The 20758-nt window shown below is 44.1% G+C and overlaps 1 protein-coding gene across 5 annotated transcripts in view; it reads left to right on the top strand.

Moving 5' to 3' along the window:
• LOC140201721 (uncharacterized) overlaps positions 1-20758 on the top strand; it is a 191358-nt gene that overhangs the window by 30310 nt on the left and 140290 nt on the right. For 4 of the 5 annotated variants that reach the window (XM_072266287.1, XM_072266290.1, XM_072266285.1 and 1 more), the window contains exons 4-5: positions 3969-4019; positions 6863-6904. In XM_072266287.1, coding sequence (XP_072122388.1) covers positions 3969-4019; positions 6863-6904 — 93 coding nt within the window. The remainder of the gene's footprint in view (positions 1-3968; positions 4020-6862; positions 6905-20758) is intronic. The other variant, XM_072266281.1, reaches the window with a different exon arrangement.

Here is a 20758-nt window from a genome sequence, read left to right as displayed (position 1 = left end):
TGTGCCTTGTGCTGTGCGTCACCGTTGGTTTGGTGTTTTTCACCTTGGCCCCGGAGTAAAGTTGTTTCATTTGGCTGTATTCGTGGGTATTCATGGATAGTTAAACACAATTAAACTTGAAATTGAACTTCCATTCAACGCAAGTACACCGACCTCTCTGTGCAGAACTCGAAGTTGCTTTGTTCAGATATTTACTGAAACTGAAGACGACTTACTGTTTGTTCCTTATAGTCCTCATCCCACTTGTAGGTGCCAAATACATTTTAGAGATATCAGGATGCTTATGTTTCAGCGCGGTTATTTACATAACGTGTTCTATTTTCATTGACTATTATACTTTGTTTTTAGCAAATGAATAAGCTTTGTAAACGACAGAATATCCGTGAATGTCCTCTTAGGGTAAATCTTTCCTTTCAACGTAATCAACAATACATGTCTTTTGTGAGAATTTCTGCCTGGATGGGGCAGATTGAAAAGGCTGAAGGTAAGAGGGTCAGAGGAGAAGCTGTTTCGCAATAGTGGGTGATTCAACAAACATCCCACTCCTCAAACTTGACGTTTCTTTAGCATTTGTCTGTTTTTACGAGGCCGAATTAGTAGCTGCTAGTTCCCTCGAGGTCCGGTGAGGATTCCACTAGATTATACTGCTCTCTTGCAATAAATAGCATTTAGTAAGCTGAAGGCATAGAGGCTGTTAGGGCGTCATTTGGAGATATGGAATACAGAAAATTAATTACAGCAGCAACCAGTCTTCATATCTGAATTGAATTGCAGTATGAATTTCAGATATAGCTCCAGGAAGTCCAGAGAAGTGCAGATGTGAGGTTGGGTGTAGAGTTAAAATAATTTGGAAAGTCGATGTTCACGTTAGAAGGTTAGTGCCAATCCAGTAGAAATATGAATTAATATACCTCTAAAGAGAGTTGCCCTCAAAATGCCAGCACAAGGTCATGACAAGATGGAAATAGGAGATTGAACTGAAATTGAGAGCCACCTGGAAATCCAGCCTTTTGAGACAGACAATGCGAAGGTACACGACGAAGCGGAGTCCCATTTTGCGTCAGCTCACTGATGTACTTGGTAGCACGCGCCACCAGAGACTTCCCCCGCATGTAGGAGGCCCAAACGATTCACCGCATGATCAATTGCCCGCATGTGCATCTGCCACATTCTCGCAATCCATCCAAAGAATCCGAAGATCTGATACATTGTACAGCCAGTGCCTGTTTCTTAGGCAGCAATGGCTAATAACGGAGGACATCCTTGGCGCATTGGCAGGCTTGTTGTCGAAATGTGGTGCCTGACCCTACGTTTTGTGACTGTAGTGGTGAACGATAATGATAATGAACAGTAGACAGCCCTGCAGGCTGTCCACACGGTGTCCACGGACCTCTGTTGTCCTATTATGCTGGTACTGTCGAAGCTGCAGACGGTCGGCAGCTCCAAGTGTGGTGAATATCCAGGCCGGGCGATATCTGTTTTGCAGCTGTCCTTTTTTAAATGGCCTTACTGACCGGACCTATTCAGGCAGGGAAAGGAACATGAATGATGTACAAACGACTACTGAGAGTAAATCATCAGTCATTTTAGCAAGCTACCTGTAATCCTTCACAGGTACCTTAGTGAGGGCTGTGTGAACTTGATTAGACATTTTTTGTATGAAGAGTTCTTTAAAAATAAAACAAGGGTAGTGAATTCCTAGCAGAGACAGCATATAGTCTAATAGCTCCAATGGCGTATATTACCGCGGCTGGACAAAAGAACAATTGTTGGGCGCACTCAGACTCCAAGAGTCCAAGAACCTGTAAAAGGTGAGTATTCAGAAATCGGTATTATCACATGTAGGTGGGAGTACTAGTTGACTCATCATTCTCGGAAACATGGAATTGCTTAGCGATACTTTCACCGAGAAATATTTGATGTTGTAGGCGGTGATTTATTGCAACGCAAATTTAGCCTCGGCTTCGACAAGCCAAGCAACGCCATTTTGCTCCCAAATTCCGGCAGTTTCAAAGCGACTACGTTGGCCGACATGTCAATTTCTCACCTACCACCCCACCAGCCTCCGAATCCAGCACATTATCCTCCGCAACTTCCACCACCTTCAACAGGACCCCACCACTAAGCACAGCTTTCCCTCTCCACCCCTCTCCGCTTTCCGCAGGGATCGGTCCGTCCGTGACCCCCTGGTCCACACGTCCCTCCCCATGGATCTCCCACCCGGCACTTATCCTGGTAAGCGCAAGTGCTACACCTGTCCCTACACTTCCTCTCTTGCCACCGGTCAGGGCCCCAAACAGTCCTTCCAAGTGAGGCAACACTTCACTTCTGAGTCTGTTGGGGTCATCTATTGCATCCGGTGCTCCCGGTGCGGCCTCCTCTACATCGCTGAAACCCGACCGAGATTGGGGGACCGCTTCGTCGAGCACCTCCGCTCTGTCCGCCAAAACAGACAGGATCTCCCGGTAGCCACCCACTTCAACTCTGCTTCCCACTCCCATTCCGATATGTCCATACATGGCCTCCTCTACTGCCATGATGAGGTTAAACTCAAGTTGGAGGAGCAACACCTCATATACCGTCTAGGTAGTCTCCAGCTGCTTGGTATGAACATAGAATTCTCCAACTTCTGATAGTTCCCTCCCCCTCCCTTCCTCTATCCCTATGTCACTCTGCCCCCTCCTCCAGCTGCGTATCACCTCCCTCATAGTTCCGCCTCCTTCTACTACCCATTGTGTTTTCCCCTGTTCCTTCTTCACCTTTGCTGCCTATCACTCCACTGCTTCCCCTACCCCACCCCTTTATCTTTCCCCTTACTGTTTTTCACCTGGAACCTACCAGCCTTCTCCTTCCCACCCTCTCCCCACCTTCTTTATAGGGCCTCTGCCCTTTCCTTCTGCAGTCCTGACGAAGGGTTCCGGCCCGAAACGTCAACCGATCTTTTCCACGGATGCTGCCCGAGCTGCTGAGTTCCTCCAGCGTGTTGTGAGTGTCAACATCTCTGGAATCATTCTAGAGCATTGGGGACCCCAATGTCCGTTTTCACCAATAAGTCCGCATCTCGCTAAACATGAAAAAATCAAAAATAAGACAGGCATCGTCCAGCTGCATGTTTATCTTTCAGTTAATTTTATCTTTCAGCGTGTAATGCCCTGGTTCAAATTTCTTTAAACTGTTGAAGATCTGTATTTAATATTGTGCTGTTCTTTGCAAGCTGCTTGTTTGGGTTACTATTGAAGATAAGTGATAGGAGAATTGTGATCCATCCAATTAGGATGGCCGGATTAAGGGTTGGCTTCTCGAGTGAGGGACACTAAGGTGGGGCTTGGGGCTATTATTAAGGGGAAAAGGAGAGAAGATGCCGGGAAGAAGAAATAGTAGGATTCGACCGGGAGCGGTGTCGTGATTCAACAAAGCTCGGTGTGAGATCGAAGGAGGATTGGTGAAGGGGAAACCGTGAGCTCCAACTTCTTCACGTTTGACTGTTTCATTAAAAAGGGCTCTTTCCTTCCTTTTTGCTCTCTCTTTAGTGACCTCTCAGTCAAATAAAAATTCATAAATCTATATCTTTTAATGATGTGTTGTGTACTGTTTGCTATTTATACCACTTACTTGTAGCAGGGTAACGAAACAGTCGGCATCCACAGAGGGTTTGGCGGGGGGGGGGAGTCGTTGATCTTGCGCGTTAATCTCACACTTTTGTTGGGGCCGGAGGTTGCCTTCCCCTAGATTTACGCAGCCGACAGAATCAGAGTGTTTTAGGAGTTACAAACATAACTGATTTGTTCATAGATTCCTTGAGATTCAATAAAATTTGCTACATGTTCCTCATAATCCTGACGCATTTAGCACGCCTCTATTTATCGGTCCAGAATTAATCTAAACAGATAGGCGAGGTGTTTTGCGCCAATCTTTACAGAAGTAGTTTTGTCTTGAAAATAACGATTACTTTTATTTTTCTTCTGTAGGAGCAACTACTTCTCAGGCTACTACATCTACTACATCTCTTTCGACAGCAGGTAAATTGTACATTTTGATACATTTTATGCTTCGTGTCTCTTGTAAGTGATTGCACCTACATAGAGGAGGGAGGCTATTGGGGCTATTAAAGAAGAGAAAGGAATTGCTTCGCAACAGTGTTCCATTAAAAATATATTTCTGCTGAGAAATGGCTTCTTCAAGTTTAACTTTCAGGTAGAGTAGTAAAGCCGGCTCATATAATGATGTTTGTTGATGTGTCTGGGCTTCTATACGATGCTGTTCAGAAGTATTGAGGCTGCAGGCATAGATCGCATTGAAACCCATCTAATACCTAAGTGGCAGGAAATGCGGAGAGTCTTCCCAGTCGTGGGGGAATCTTAAATCGTCAAGATAAGCCTCAGAATGAAGAGAGACATGTTTAGAAATGAAGTCAGGAGGATCATCTACACTCAGGTGGTTGTGAATTTCTGGAGTTTGTTGCCACACAAGTGCAATGTATTTTCTTTCGCTTGTAACTCGATTGTATTGCTCTCTTGCAATAAATAGCATCGATAGAGCTGAAGGTATAGAGGCTGTTAGGGCGTAATTTGGAGATATGGAATACAGCAAATTAATTACAGTCACAACCAGTCTTCATATCTGAATTGAATTGTAGATTGAATTTTAGATGTAGCCTCAGGGAGACCAGAGAAATGCAGATGTGGGGATGGGTTTAAAGTTAAAATAAGTTGAAGAAGTCGATACTGTATTCATGTTATAAGGTTGGTAATAATCTAGTCGAAATATGAATAAATGTTCCTCTAAAGAGAGTTTGCCCTCAAAATGCCAGCACAAGGTCATGACAAAATGGAAACAGGAGATTGAACTGAAATTGAGAGCCACCTGGAAATCTAGCCTTTTGAGACAGACAGTACGAAGGTACACGACAAAGCGGAGTCCCATTTTGCGTCAGCTCACTGATGTACTTGGTAGCACGCACTAACAGAGACTTCCCCCGCATGTAGGAGGCCCAAACGATTCACCGCATGATCAATTGCCCGCATGTGCATCTGCCACATTCTCGCAATCCATCCAAAGAACCCGAGGATCTGATACATTGTACAGCCAGTGCCTGTTTCCTAGGCAACAATGGCTAACACAGAGGACATCCTTGGCGCATTGGCAGGCTTGTTGTCGATATGTGGTGCTTGACCCTACGTCTTGTGACAGTAGTGGTGAACGATAATGATAATGAACAGTAGACAGCCCTGCAGTCTGTCCACACGGTGTCCACAGACTTCTGATGTTCTATTATGCTGGTTCTGCCGAAGCTGCAGACGGTCGGCACGTCGAAGCTTGGTAAGCACCCGGGCTGGGCGAGGTCTGTTTCGCAGCTGTCCTTAATCTAGTGGCCTTACTGACCGGACCTATTCAGGCTGGGAAAGATGGATGAATGATGTACAAATGACTGCTGAGAGTAAACCATCAGCCATTTTAACAAGATAGCTGCAATCCGTCACCGGTATAATAGCGAGGGATGTGTGAACTTGATTAGACATTTGTTGTATGAAGAATTCTTTAAAAATAAAACAAGGATAGTGAATGCAGAGACAGCATATAGTCTAATAGCTCCAATGGCTTAGGAACACCGCGGCTGGACAAGAGAATGACTGTCTGGCGCACTCAGACTCCAAGAGTCCAAGAACATGGAAGAGATGAGTATTCTGAAATCGGTATTTATCATGTGTAGGTGGGAGTTCTAGTTGACTCACCATTCTCACAAACATGCAGTTGCTTGGCGATACTTTCACCTACAAATATATAATGTTGTAGGCGGTGATTTATTGCAGCCTGAATTTGACTTCGCCTTCTACAAGCTAAGCAACGCCATTTTGCTCCCAAATCTCCGGCAGTTTCAAAGCGACTACATTGGCCGACATGTCAATATCTCTGGAATCATCCTAGAGCATCGGGGTCTCCAATGTCTGTTTTCACAAATAAGTGCGCATCTCGCTAAACATGAAAAAAATAAGACAGGCATCGTCCAGCTGCATGTTTCTCTCTCAGTTAATTTCATCTGTCAGCGTGTAATGCCCTGGTTCATATTTCTTTAAACTGTTGAAGATCTGTATTTCATGTTGTGCTGTTCTTTGCGAGCTGCTTGTTTGGGTTACTATTGAAGATAAGGGATAGGAGAATTGTGTGCTATCCAATTAGGATGGCCGGACTAAGGGTTGGCTTCTCGGGACACCAAGGTGGGGCTGGGGCTATTTTTAAGGGGAAGAAGAGAGAAGCTGCCAGAAAGAAGAGATCGTAGGATTCGACCCGGAGCGGTGCCTTGATTCAACAGAGCTCGGTATGAGATCGAAGGAGGATTGACCGAGCAGAAACCGTGACTCCAACTTCTTCACATTTGATTGTTTCATTAACAAGGGCCCTTTCCTGTCTTTTTGCTGTTTGTTTACTGACATTTCAGTCAAATGAAGAATTAGAAAGCTGAATCTTTTAATGCTATGTTGTGTACTGACTGTTACTTATACGACTTATTTGTAGCAGGGTAATGAATCACTCGGCATCCGCAGGGGGTTTGGGGGTGTGGAAGTGTGCTTGCGCGTTAATATCACACTTTTGGTGGGGCCAGAGATTGCCTTCCCCAGACTTACGCAGCCGACAGATTCAGAGTGTTTTAGGAGTGACAACCATAACTGATTTGTTCATAGATTCCTTGAGATTCAATAAAATTTGCTACATGTTCCTCTTAATCCTGATGCATGAAGCACGCCTCTATTTATCGGTCTAGAATTATCATTACTTTAAACAGATAGGCGAAGTGTTTTGCGCCAATCTTTACAGAAGTCGTTTTGCCTTGAAAATAACGATTACTTTTGTTTTTCTTCTGTAGGAACAGCTGCTTCTCAGACTATTAAATCTCTTTCGACAACAGGTAAATGTTCATTTTGATACATTTTATGCTTCATATCTCTTATAAGGGATAGCGCCTGCATAGAGGAGACTGTTGGGGCCACTAAGGAGAGGAAAGGAACTGCTTCGCAACACTGTTTCATTAAAAATGTATTTCTGCTGAGAAATGGCTTCTTCAAGTTTAACTTTCAAGTAGAGTAGTAAAACGGCACATGTAACGATGTTTGTTGATGTGTCTGGACTTCTATACGATGCTGTTCAGAAGTATTGGGGCTGCAGGCATAGATCGCATTGAAACCCATCTGATACTTAAGGGGCAGGAAATGTAGAGAGTCCTCCCAGTCGTAGGGGAATCTTAAATCTGCAAGAAAAGCCTCAGAATGAAGAGACGTATGTTTAGAGATGAAGTGAGGAAGATCATCTTCACCCAGGTGGTTGTGAATCTCTGAAGTTTGTTGCCATACAAATGCAATGCATTTCCTTTGCTTGTAACTCGATTGTATTGCTCTCTTGCAATAAATAGCATCGACAGAGCTAAAGGTATAGAGGCTGTTAGGGCGTAATTATGAGATATGGAATACAGCAAATTAATTACAGCAGCAACCAGTCTTCATATCTGAATTGAATTGTAGATTGAATTTCAGATGTAGCTTCAGGAAGACCAGAGAAACGCAGATGTGGGGATGGGTTTAGAGTTAAAATAAGTTGGACAAGTCGATACTGTATTCATGTTGGAAGGTTGGTAATAATCCAGTCGAAATATGAATAAATGTTCCTCTAAAGAGAGTTTGCCCTCAATATGCCAGCGCAAGGTCATGTAAAAATGGAAATAGGAGGTTGAACTGAAATGGCGAGCCACCTGGAAATCCAGCCCTTTGAGACAGACAGTGCGAAAGTACACGACAAAGCGGAGTCTCATTTTGCGTCAGCTCACTGATGTACTTGGTAGCACGCACGAACAGAGATTGCTCCCGCATGTAGGAGGCCCAAACGATTCACCGCATGATCAATTGCCCGCATGTGCATCTGCCACATTGTCGCAATTGATCCAAAGAATCCGAAGATCTGATACATTGTACAGCCAGTGCCTGTTTCCAAGGCAAGAATGGCTAACACAGCGGAGATCCTTGCCGCATTGGCATGCTTGTTGTCGATATGTGGTGCTTGACCCTACGTCTTGTGACAGTAGTGGTGAACGATAATGATAATGAACAGTAGACGACCCTGCAGGCTGTCCACACGGTGTCCACAGACCTCTGATGTTCTATTATGCTGGTTCTGCCGAAGCTGCAGACGGTCGGCACGTCCAAGTTTGGTAAGCACCCAGGCTGTGCGATGTCTGTTTCGCAGCTGTTTTTATTTTAGTAGCCTTACTGACCGGACCTATTCAGGCAGGGAAATGAGGATGAATGATGTACAAACTACTGCTGAGAGTAAAGCATCAGTCGTTTTAGCAAGATAGCTGTAATCCTTCACAGGAACACCGCGGCTGGAATGACTCTCTGGCGCACTCAGATTCCAAGAGTCCAAGAACCTGTAAAAGGTGAGTATTCTGAAATCGGTATTTATGATAGGTAGGTAGGAGTTCCAGTTGACTCACCATTCTCACAAACATGGAGTTGTTTAGCGACGCTTTCACCTAGAAATATTTGATGTTGTCGACGGTGATCCGCTGCAGCACGAATATGGCCTCGGCTTTTACAAGCCAAGCAACGCCATTTTGTTCCCAAATCTCTGGCAGTTTCAAAGCAACTACATTGGCTGACATGTTCAGTACCATTGGAATCATCCTAGAGCATCAGGGTCTCCAATGTAGGTTTTCATAAATAAGTGCGAATCTCGCTAAACATGAAAAAATCAAAACTAAGATAGGCATCGTCCAGATGTTCACGTTATAAGGTTGGTGGCAATCCAGTCGAAATATGAAGTGATGTACCCCTAATCTGAGCTTGCCCTCAAAATGCCTGTAGAAGGTCATGTCAAAGTGGAAATAGGAGGTTGAACTGAAATGGACCGGCACCTGGAAATCCAGCCTTTTGAAACAGACAGTGTGAAGGTACATAACAAAGCGGAGTCTCATTTTGCGTCAGCTCACCGATGTACTTGGTAGCACGCGCGAACAGAGAGTGATAGTGAACAGTAGACGACCCCGCAAGTTGTCCACACGGTGTCCACAGACCTCTGATATCCTATTATGCTGGTACTGTCGAAGCTGCAGACAGTCGGCACTTCCAATGTGCTAAACACCCAGGACCGGCCATGACTGCTTCGCAGCTGTCCTTATGTTAGTGGCCTTACTGACCGGACCTGTTCAGGCAGAGAAATGAGGATGAATGATGTACAAACGACTGCTGAGAGTAAACCATCAGTCATTTTAGCAAGCTACCTGTAATCCTTTACAGGTACATTAGGGAGGGCTGTGTTAACTTGATTAGACATTCGCTGTGTGAAGTGTTCTTTAAATATAACAAGGATACTGATTCCCAGCAGAAATAGCATATAGTCCAATAGCTCCAATGGCATATATCACCACGGTTGGACAAGAGAACGACTGTTTGGCGCACCCAGACTCCAATAGTCCAAGAGTCTGTAAATCGATATTTATCATGTTTGTGCACAGATAAACTGCAGGCAATTCTTATCTTGACACAAAGTAGCGCCTGAAGATGCAAACAGCCGGCAATACTTAGCTGGGCACGAAACGACAAAACCAAACAACGGCAGACAATTCTCATCTTGATACGGAGTAGCACATGAAGCGGCAAACGGCAGGCAAAACTCACCTGGACACGAAACGACAAAACGGAACAAAGACAGACAGTTCATATCTTGACTCGGAGTAGCGGCAAACGGCCGGCAATACTCAGCTGGACACGAGAACGACAAAACCAAACGACGACAGACAATTCGTATCTTGAGTAGCACATGAAGAGACATGCAGCCGGCAATCACTTAGCTGGACACGAAGAGACCGAATTCCCAAAGCAACCCCGGGCACCGAAGCAACTTAGAATCCACCATTCTCGGCGGCCCAGAACGTGCATTGCCGCACTGGCTCAGGTGACGGTCCTGCCCTGAGTAAGCCGGAGTTTTTTTGCTGCTGGTCCAGCCGTTTCAAAGTAATTGCGCTGGCCATCATGTTCAATAACTCTGGAATCATCCTATAGCACCGGAAACCTTCTCAAGTTTCAGCACATTCCTTCTGAGAGAAGGGGCCCAAAACTACTCACAGTACTCTAAGTGAGGCCTCATCAGTGCTTTATACAGCCTCAACATTACATTATTGCTTTTATGTTCTAGTCCTCCCGAAATTAATGCAAACTTTACATTTGCTTTCCTCATTACCCACTCAACCTGAAAACTACCATTTAGGGAATCCTGCATGGGAATACCCAAGCCCCTTTGCACTTCAGATTTTTGAATTTTCTATCCATGCAGAAAATAGTTTAACCTTTTATTTCTTCTAACTTCCCTCCATGATATTCCATCTGCCACTTTTTTTCCCATTCTCCTAACTTGTCTAAGTCCTTCTGTGGCCTCTCTCCTTCCTCAAAATTAACTTCGTATTGCCCACAAACTTAGCCAAAAGCTATCACTTCTGTCATCCAAGTCATTGACATATAACGTATCAAGACCCAACACAGGCCTATGTGGAACACAACTAGTCACTGGAAGCCAACCAGAAAAGGTTTCCATTATTATCACTATTTGTCTCCTGCTAATCAACCAATTCTTTATCCATGCTAGTATATTTCCTGTAATACCATAAGCTCTTAACTTGGTAAGCAGCCTTTGTCAGGCAAGATTTTCCCTTAGGGAAACCATGCTGATTACGGTCCAAGTACCCCAAAACCACATTGTTAACAATTGACTTCAACATCTTTCCGATCCTCCGAAGTCAGAGTAACTGGCCTATATCTTCCTCTTTTCTGCCTCTCTCCCTTCTTGAAGAGTAGTGACATTTACAATTTTCAATTTGTACAGAACTATGCCAGAACCAATTGATTCTTGAAAGATCTTTACCAATGCCTCCATAATCTCATCAGCCACCTCTTTCGGAACCCTGGGGTGTATACCATCTGGTCCAGGTGACGTATCTACTTTGAGACCTTTCAATTTCCCAAGAAACTTCTCATAATGGCAACTTCACACACTCTGCCCCCTGGCACTCTCGAACATTCCAGATACTGCTAGTGTCTTCCACAATGAGAACTGGTGCAAAATACTCATTCACTTTGTCCACTATTTCCTTGTTCCCCCATTACTACCTCTCTGGCATCATTTTTCAGTGGTCTGATATCTACTCTCACCTCTTTTTTAACACTTCGTGTATCTGAAGAAGCTTTTGGTATCCTCTTTAATTCCCTTACCTAAAGCTCTGCAAATAATTCCGGTTCATTACACAACATCCAATCAAGAACAGCTGATTCCTTAGTGTCCTCAACCATGAGCTTCCTAAAATGTGATTTCATGGGCATTCTAGAAATTCTCCCTCTTGGGATCCAGCACCAACCTGATTTTCCTAATCTACCTGCACATGAAATCCTGCATGACCATGTAACGAAGCCCTTTTGGCATGCATTTCTATTTCGCATTGTAAGTTGTAGACCACATACTTATTGCTGTTCGGTGGTGTGCAGATACCTCCCATCAGGGCCCCTTTACCCTTGCAGTTTGTTAGGTCTATGTGCAAGGATTTAACACCTTCCAACCCTATGCCACCTCTTTCTAATGATCTGATTTCAACAGAATCTTTCCACTCCCTCTGCTTTCCTGCCTGTTCTTTCAATACAATATGTATCCTTGGACTTTAAGGTCTCAGCTGTAATCTTCTTTCAGCCATGATTCAGTGTTGGCCACAATGTCATACATGCCAATCTGTAGCTGTGCTACATATTCATCTACCTTGTTCATATACGGAGCACATTCAAATATAACACCTTCAGTCCTGTATTCCCCCGTTTCAATTTTGTAGGTCTTTTGCGTTGCAACTCATCCTGTTGACTACAATTTTTCCCTATTATCAGCCTCTCCTTGCTAGCAGAGTAACTACGCTCTGCTTTTGTAAACCAACTACCTCATCCTCAGCACTATCACTCCGGTTCCCATTCCATGCCAAATTGGTTTCAACCCTCATAAACAGATACAGCAAATCTGCCTGCAAGGATATTTGTCCCCCTTTGGTTGAGGAGTGATCCATCCTTTTATCTTTCCCAGAAGACATTGAATCATCCATCACTCTGAAGCCTTGCCCCTTGCACTAGCTCCTGGGCTATGTAGAAATGAAAGTTAGATTGTTTGTGGAGTAGGTTTACAACATCATGAGCGGAAGAACATTACTGTATTGCATTGTTCTTGGTTTGATGTTGTATGTAACTGAGGTTTTTTTGTTGTCTTGTAATCAATTACATCTGGAGGGGCAAGGCTACATGCAGAAAATGATTCTACTTGGTCACAAATAAAAGTTGCTGGTGAACGCAGCAGGCCAGGCAGCATCCCTAGGAAGAGGTACAGTCGATGTTTCGGGCCGAGACTCTTCGTCAGGACTAACTGAAAGAATAGCTAGTCAGAGATTTGAAAGTGGCAGGGAGAGGGGGAGATCCGAAATCATAGGAGAAGACAGGAGGGGAAGGGATGGAGCCAAGAGCTGGACAGTTGATTGGCAAAAGGGATATGAGAGGATCATGGGACGGGAGGCCTAGGGAGAAAGAAAGCGGGAGGGGAGAAGCCCGGAGGATGGGCAAGGGGCATAGTGAGAGGGACAGAGGGAGAAAAAGGAGAGAGAGAAAAAGAATGTGTGTATATAAATAAATAAATAACGGGTAGGGTATGAGGGGGAGGTGGGGCATTAGCGGAAGTTTGAGAAGTCAATGTTCATGCCATCAGGTTGGAAGTTACCCAGACGGAATATAAGGTGTTGTTCCTCCAACCTGAGTGTGGCTTCATCTTTACAGTAGAGCAGGCCGTGGATAGACATATCAGAATGGGAATGGTTCGTGGAATTAAGATGTGTGGCCATTGGGAGATCCTGCTTTCTGACGAAGTCCTGATGAAGGGTCTTGGCCTGAAACATCGATTGTACCTCTTGCTAGAGATGCCGCCTGGCCTGCTGCGTTCACCAGCAACTTTTATGTGTGTTGCTTGAAATTCCAGCATCTGCAGATTTCCTTGTGTCTACTTGTTCAGAGTAAGCTCAACGGAAGAGCAGAATAGAACCTGCAAACATAGATGGAATATTCACTGAGCTCCAGTCCCATGAACAGGCACTGTTGCTACTTCAGGCTGTTGGAGGAGGAGGCAGTTTCCTGACCTTGGCCCTTGCTCCTTGAGTGCAATGACAGCAATTGTCTGCAATTTTTTCTACTGATCCGTTCACTACTTGCTCTTTCAACCCAATTTTATGTGGCCATGCCATGCTATTCTGTCGGGCCTCAAGACCAAATTACCAAGAACATTACCTTGGGATACAGATGAGTGTGTAACAGTCAGGAGAGGGAAGGGCAAAATCAGATACTAAAGAGCACCTCTGTGGCCGTCCCCTTTAACAATAAGTACTCCTGTTGGCGTAATGTTGGGGGTGGGGAGGAACAACCCACCTGGGGGAAGCAACAGTGGCTACGCCTCTGGCACAGAATCTGGTCCTGTGGCTCAGAAGGGTAGGGAAAGAAAAAGGATGGCAGCAGTGATAGGGGATTCTATAGTTATGGGCTCAGACAGGCGACTCTGTGGATGCAGGAAAGAAACACAGATGGTCATTTGCCTGCCAGGTGCCAGGGACTGGGGTGTTTCTGATCGTGTCCACGATATCCTGAAGTGGGAAGGAGAACAGCCAGAGGTTGTGGTACAGATTGGTACCAATGACATAGGTAAGAAAAGCGAGGAGGTCCTGAAAAAAGACTACAGGGTGTTAGGAAGGAAGTTGAGAAGCAGGACCTCAAAGGTAGTAATCTCGGGATTATTGCCTGTGCCACGTGACAGTGAGTATATGAATAGTGTGAGGTGGAGGATAAATGCGTGGCTGAGGGATTGGAGTGGGGGAGGGATTGTGGATCTTTGGGACCTCTTTTGGGGCAGGCGTGACCTGTACAAAAAGAACGAGCTGCACTTGAATCTGTGAGGGACTAATATCCTTGCAGGGAGGTTTGATTAGGCTATTGGGGAGAGTTTAAACTAGAATCGCTGGGGGTGGGAACCGAACTGAAGAGATGGAGGAAGGTACAGTTGGGTCAGAAATCGAGAAGCTTGTAGACAGTGTGAGAGGGAGGAATGACAGGTGATAGAGAAGGGATACACTCAGACTGATGGCTTGAGATGTGTCTATTGTAATGCAAGGAGTATCATGAACAAAGCGGATGAGTTCAGAGAGTGGATCAATACTTGGAGCTATGATGTTGTGGCCATTACAGAAACTTGGATGGCTCAGGGGCAGGAATGGCTGCTTAGAGTGTCAGGTTTTAGATGTTTCTGAAAGGACAGGGAGGGAGGCAAAAGAGGTGGGGGTGTTGCACTGCTGATCAGAGATAGTGTCACGGCTGCAGAAAAGGAGGAAGTCATGGAGGGATTGTCTACTGAGTCTCTGTGGGTGGAAGTTAGGAAAAGAAACCCTACTGGGTGTTTTTTATAGACAACTCAATAGTGACAGAGACATCGTGGAGCAGATAGGGAGACAGATTCTGGACAGATGCAATAACAACAGGGTTGTCACGGTGGGCAATTTTAATTTCCCCAATACTGATTTGCATCTCCCTGGAGCAAGGGGTTTAGATGGGGTGGTGTTGGTTAGGTGTGTTCAGGACAGTTTTCTGACACAATATGTAGATAAGCCTATGTAACTCTGGCCTCGGCTGGCGGCTTAATATAGGGGATGATAGCAAGCCCCCCACACCCGGCTTGGCCAAACTTAAGAAATTTCATTTGGGTGGATGCTGCACAATGTGTCCCTTGTTACAAATCAGTACCATGAAATAACAAAGAGTATACAATATGCAATTAAATGATTGAGCTTTATAATTCTTAATTTGACTATATGGTTAGTAAAGAAAACGAAAAAGGGCCCATTCTCATGAAACAATCTAATGCGCAACGCTGGAGCTCACTGATAAAGCCGTTCGTCTACCACCGACCTCCTCCGATCGTCACTGACCTTCAGACCCTCACTCCAAGTCCACTCCGTCCGGTGGTCTATCAACTCCATTCGCGTCTTCTCTCCTCATGTCTCTCCGGCAAAAGACCGCGAATTCCCAGCTCCCAGACACACAAGAAAGAACAGCATCCTGCTCTTTGGCTAACATGTCCCATTATCTCTCGTCATAACCCAAACACTGCTGCTACAGAGAAACCATTAGCTCAGCAGTGGAACATTACAGAGAAGCCATTAGATTAGCAGTGAAACCTTACAACATGTTACATCTAAAAGAAGAGAAGCTGTACTTGATCTGGTATTGGGAAATGAACCTGGTCAGGTGTCAGATCTCTCAGTGGCAGAGCATTTTGGAGACAGTGATCACAGTTCTATCTCCTTTACCATAGTATCGGAGAGGGATAGGAAGAGACAGGTTAGGAAAACGTTTAACTAGAGTAAGGGGAAATATGAAGCTATCAGGCAGGAACTTGAAAGCATAAATTTTGAACAGATGTTCTCAGGGAAATGTATGGCAGAATTGTGGCAAATGTTCAGAGGATATTTGTGTGGTGTTCTGCATAGGTTTGTTCCAGTGAGCCAGGAAAAGGATGGTAGGGTACAGGAAACATGGTGTGCAAATGCTGTTGAAAATCTAGTCAAGGAGAAAAGAAAAGCTTACAAAAGGTTCAAAAAACTAGGTAATGATAGAGATCTAGAAAATTATAAGGCTAGCAGGAAGGATCTTAAATATGAAGTTAGGTGAGCCAGAAGGGGCCATAAGAAGGTACTGGCGAGCAGGATTTAGGAAAACCCCAAGGCATTCTACAAGTATGTGAAGAGCAAGAGGATATGACGTGAGAGAATAGGACCAATCAAGTGTGACTGAAGAAAAGTGTGTATGGAACGGGAGGAGATAGCAGAGGTACTTAATGAATACTTTGCTTCAGTATTCACTATGGAAAAGGACCTTGGCGATTGTAGGGATGACTCACAGAGGACTGGAAAGCTTGTGCATGTAAATATTAAGAAAGAGGATGCTCTGGAACTTTTGGAAAGCATCAAGTTAGATAAGTCACCCGGACCGGACAAGATATACCCCAGGCTACTGTAAGAGGTGAGGGAAGAGATTGCCGAGCTTCTGGCAACAATCTTTGCATCATCAATGTGGACAAGAGAGGTTCCGGAGGATTGGAGGGTTGCAGATGTTGTTCCATTATTCAAGAAAGGGAGTAGAGATAGCCCAGAAAATTATAGACCAGTGAACCTTAATTTAGTGGTTGTTGATGGAGAAGATCCTGAGAGGCAGGATTTGTAAACATTTGAAGAGGCATAATATGTTTAGGAATAGTAAGCATGGCTTTGTCAAAGGCAGGTCGTGCTTTACGAACCTGATTGAATTTTTTGAGGATGTAAATAAACACATTGATGAAGGTAGAGTAGTAGATGTAGTGTTTATGGATTTTAGCAAGGCATTTGATAAGGTACCCCATGCAACACTTATTGAGAAAGTAAAGAGGCATTGGATCCAAATGGACCTTGCTTTGTGGATCCAGAATTGGCTTGGCCACAGAAGGCAAAAAGTGGTTGTAGACTGGTCATATTCTGCATGGAGGTTGGTGACCAGTGGTGTGCCCCAGGGATCTGTTCTGAAACCCATTTTCTTTGTGATTTTTATAAATGACCTGGATAAGCAAGTGGAGGGATGGGTTAGTAAGATTGCTGATGACACAAAAGTTGGGGGTGTTGTGGATAGTGTGGAGGGCTCTTAGAGTTACATCAGGACATCAACAGGATGCAAAACTGGGCTGAGAAGTGAGAAATGGAGTTCAAACCAGATAAGTGTGAGGTGGTTCATTTTTGTAGGTCAAATCTGATGACAAAATATAGCATTAATGGTAAGACTTTTGGCAGTGTGGAGGATCAGAGGGATCTTGGGGTCTGTGTCCATAGGGCACTCAAAGCTGCTGCACATGTTGACTGTGTGGTTAAGAAGGCATACGGTGCATTGGCCTTCATCAGCTGTGGGATTGAGTTCAAGAGCCGAGAGGTAATGTCACAGCTGTATAGGATCCTGGTCAGACCCTACCTGGAGTACTGTGCTCAGTTCTGGACACCTCACTACAGGAAGGATGTGGAAACTATAGAAAGGTTGCTGAGGAGATTTACAAGGATGTTGCCTGGATTGGGAGCAGGCCTTATGAGAATAGGTTGAGTGAACTTGGCCTTTTTTTTCCTTGGAGTGACGGAGGATGAGAGGTGACCTGATAGAGGTGTATAAAAGATGAGAGGCATTGATCGTGTGGATCGTCAGAGGCTTTTTTCCAGGGCTGAACAGGTTCACATGAGAGGACACGGTTTCAAGGTGCTTGGAAGTAGGTACAGAGAGTATGTCAAGGGTAATTTCTTTTACACAGAGAGCGCTGAGTGCGTAGAATAGGCTGCCAGCAATGGTGGTGGAGGCAGATACAATGGTGTCTTCTAAGAGTCTCCTGGATAAGTACATGGAGCTTTAAAAAATGGAGGGCTATGTGTAACCCTAGGTAATTCTTAAAATAATACATGCTTGGCACAGCGTTGTAGGCCAAAGGACCTGTATTTTGCTGTAGGCTTTCTATGTTTCTATATTAACATGGCACTGAATTATAAGCTTTTACTCAATGTACGAGACTACCTCATTTTATTATTTTAGCCAATGAAAGCTCCTCTAAATGCAATCACTCACCACACGAAATACATGCATCTGTCCATCTTGTTCCAGCTTTGTGTCTGCTTTTGACTGGTGTTTCCAGATAGCATATGTCCAGTGTTGGAAAGGTATTGAATCTGTGTCTGTGCAAGCAGAAAAGTACATGAGGGGAGATATGCTAAAGTGCTTCTTTCTCTGATTATATTGTTACTCGATCAGATCTAGTTGCTTCAATTGCATCGGTTATGAGATGAAATTTAAAATCTGACTGCGGGTAGCCATGAAGGAAACTGAGTTGAGTTAGAGGCTGTCATTTAAAATCATGGTGCCTGGAATTATCTTCTCTCAGAGGATAAAAAAATCTCTGTAATTCTCTACCTTTGAGGATGGTGGAGGTCATCTTATTGATAATTTTGAAGTTGGTCATAGATAAGTGTTTGTGTTGGTCATAGATATGTCATAGATGAAGAATGTTTGAAGCCCGCATAGATCAGTCTTCTTCACATTGAGTAGCAAGGCAGAAGTGAGTACTTGGTCATCTACTCTACCCTTACCACTCAGAGTCAGATGATGTGTACATCAAATTTAAGTCTATGTCTCCTGTTTCCTTCCCACTTTCTTCCTGAAAGGACAGGGATTGTAAAACTGACGTATTAGGTGAATTGTAGATTGACCACAGAACAGTACAGCACAGAAAATAAAAGGCCTTCAGCCACTATCTTGGGCTAATCTAATTTAGCCAATGATAATTAATTAAACAAATCCCTTCTGTCTGCACATAAGCCCACATCCCTCCATTTTATCTGCTGCCACTTTAACATCTGACAGCTCATTCTGTGCACCCACTACTCTCTCTGTAAAATACCAGCTCCGCACATCTTTGAATTTACCTCCTTTCACCTTAAATGCGTGGTCTCGGGTATTAGATATTAGATATTAGAAGGACGGCAATTTAGACCAGAGATGAGTAGGACCTGCTTTATCCAGCAGGTGGTGAATTTGTGGAGGTCATTATCACAGACAGCTTTGGGGGCCTAGTCATCAGGTATACTTAAAGTAGAGACTGGCTGATTCTTGATTAGTAAGGGTTGAATGATAGAAGAGGCTCAGTCTAATTCTGCTCCTGTGTCTTATGAGCATTTCAATGCTGAGATAAAGATCCCAGCAATCTAATTTATCTTTGCCATTAACAATTTTATAAACTTTGATCTGGTATTTGCTCATTCAATTTTTCACAACCTCTTTTTTTAACAGCAGGTTTTCCAATCCAGGCAGCATACTGGTAAACTTCTCCTTCACCTCTCTAAGGCTTCCACATCTTTCCTATAATGCAGCGACAAGAATGGAACATAATGCTCCACACCCATCTTCCTCAGAATTTTCATATACTTGTGATATAACTTCCTCACTCTTGACCTTAATGCCTTGACTAATAATGGTAGGCATTCCATACACCACCTTTACCACACGAACTTGAACTTGGGGGCCACTTTAATGAAGCAGTGTACTTGGAAACCAAGACACTCCCACCTCCATATGTCCATGCTATTAAGGACCTTGTTGTTAGCTATGCAAGTAAATATTAATTCACATGTTCCCAATCAAAGAGAAGAAAATAATATATCAGCCAAGAGGAACATTCATTGAATATCCAGTTCCTTAGCCATAGACAGTTTTTACTTTTGGAGGAGAAGAAGGAAACTTGACCAAGTCCCACGCTCTTTAAATCAACTACTGCTGATTATCTGCAGTTGGCACCGCTGGCATATTCATAACTGATTCTTTCAACCCAATAAGAACCAGCAACCTTAGGAGAGTAAAGCAACAAAAACATGTCCCTGAATTCCGAGTCCACATTCAGTGGAAATTAAATGTGACTTGCTGGTTCGCCTGCCTACCTAGTGATATATTTTACTGCGGTAAATTAAATCTTATCTCTAAATACAACTGTGAACATCAAGCAAATATGCTTTTTTGATCAACTTGTTTCAAAAATGCTTTTTTTTTGTTGGATGTCTCCATACTTGTGGTCACTGAAGCAATCATGTCAGATCTGATGCATACAAAATGCTGGCGGAACTCAGGGACTGACCTGTGGAGCCCCTGCTGCATTTTGTGTGTGTTGCTCTAGATTTCCAGCAACTGCAAAAACTTTTGTTTCAAATATGATTATGTGACAGGGAAACAGACTGTGCTAGATAACATGGGGGGAAGATGTGTGCCGCACAGGAGGTTGCTTAGCAAGATAAGAGTCTGTGGGCAGTATTACGGGAAAGATACTAGCATGAATAAAGCATTGGCTGATTGGCAGGAGGCAAAGTGTGGGAGTAAAAGGATCGTTGTCTGGTTGGCTGCAAGTGTCTAGTGGTGTTCCGCGGGATCGGTGTTGGGGCTGCTTCTTTTTATGCTGTATATCAATGATTTAGATGATAGAATAAATGGCTTTGTTGCCACGTTTGCAGATGATATGAAGATTGGTGGAGTGGCAGGTAGTGTTGAAGCTACAGGCAGGCTGCAGAAGGACAGACAGATTTGGAGAATGGCCAAGAAAGTGGCAAATGAAATACTGTACAACAGGAGTCCCCAACCTTTTTTGCACCGTGGACTGGGTTAATATTGACAATATTCTTGCGGACCGGCCGACCAGGGGTTGGGGGAGTGTGGGGTGGGTGTTAATCACGACCAGAATATAGGTGATAAGTCACTTATAAGTGGCTAATACACTCAATTTCATTTCTAAAGGGGTTTATCTAACAAATTTAATATTACACACAACGCGCATATTTTCCTCGCATGAATATAGTGATAAGTCAATTACAGTGGTTCCCAACCTCCGGGCCACAGACCGATACATTGCCGTGAAGAATGCAGCGGTACAGCGGTAGCCGGAACGCACCCAGCACATCTTTAAGAAAAAAGCCGAAATAAACAAGCTAATTGATTAGGTGCGGCCTGGCAAGTAAATGTCGGCCCAGATCAGAGGCAATTGCTGATTACGTCGCCTCTGGGAATGACGAAAGGTGCAGCTGACTCGTATCGTTTCTTTGCGGCCTGGTATCACATGCTTT

This window comes from Mobula birostris, chromosome 8 (genome assembly GCF_030028105.1).
Source record: "Mobula birostris isolate sMobBir1 chromosome 8, sMobBir1.hap1, whole genome shotgun sequence".
Lineage (NCBI taxonomy): Eukaryota > Metazoa > Chordata > Chondrichthyes > Myliobatiformes > Myliobatidae > Mobula > Mobula birostris.
The sequence above is the reverse complement of the archived record's forward strand: the minus strand, read 5'-3'. Positions and strand labels throughout refer to the sequence as shown.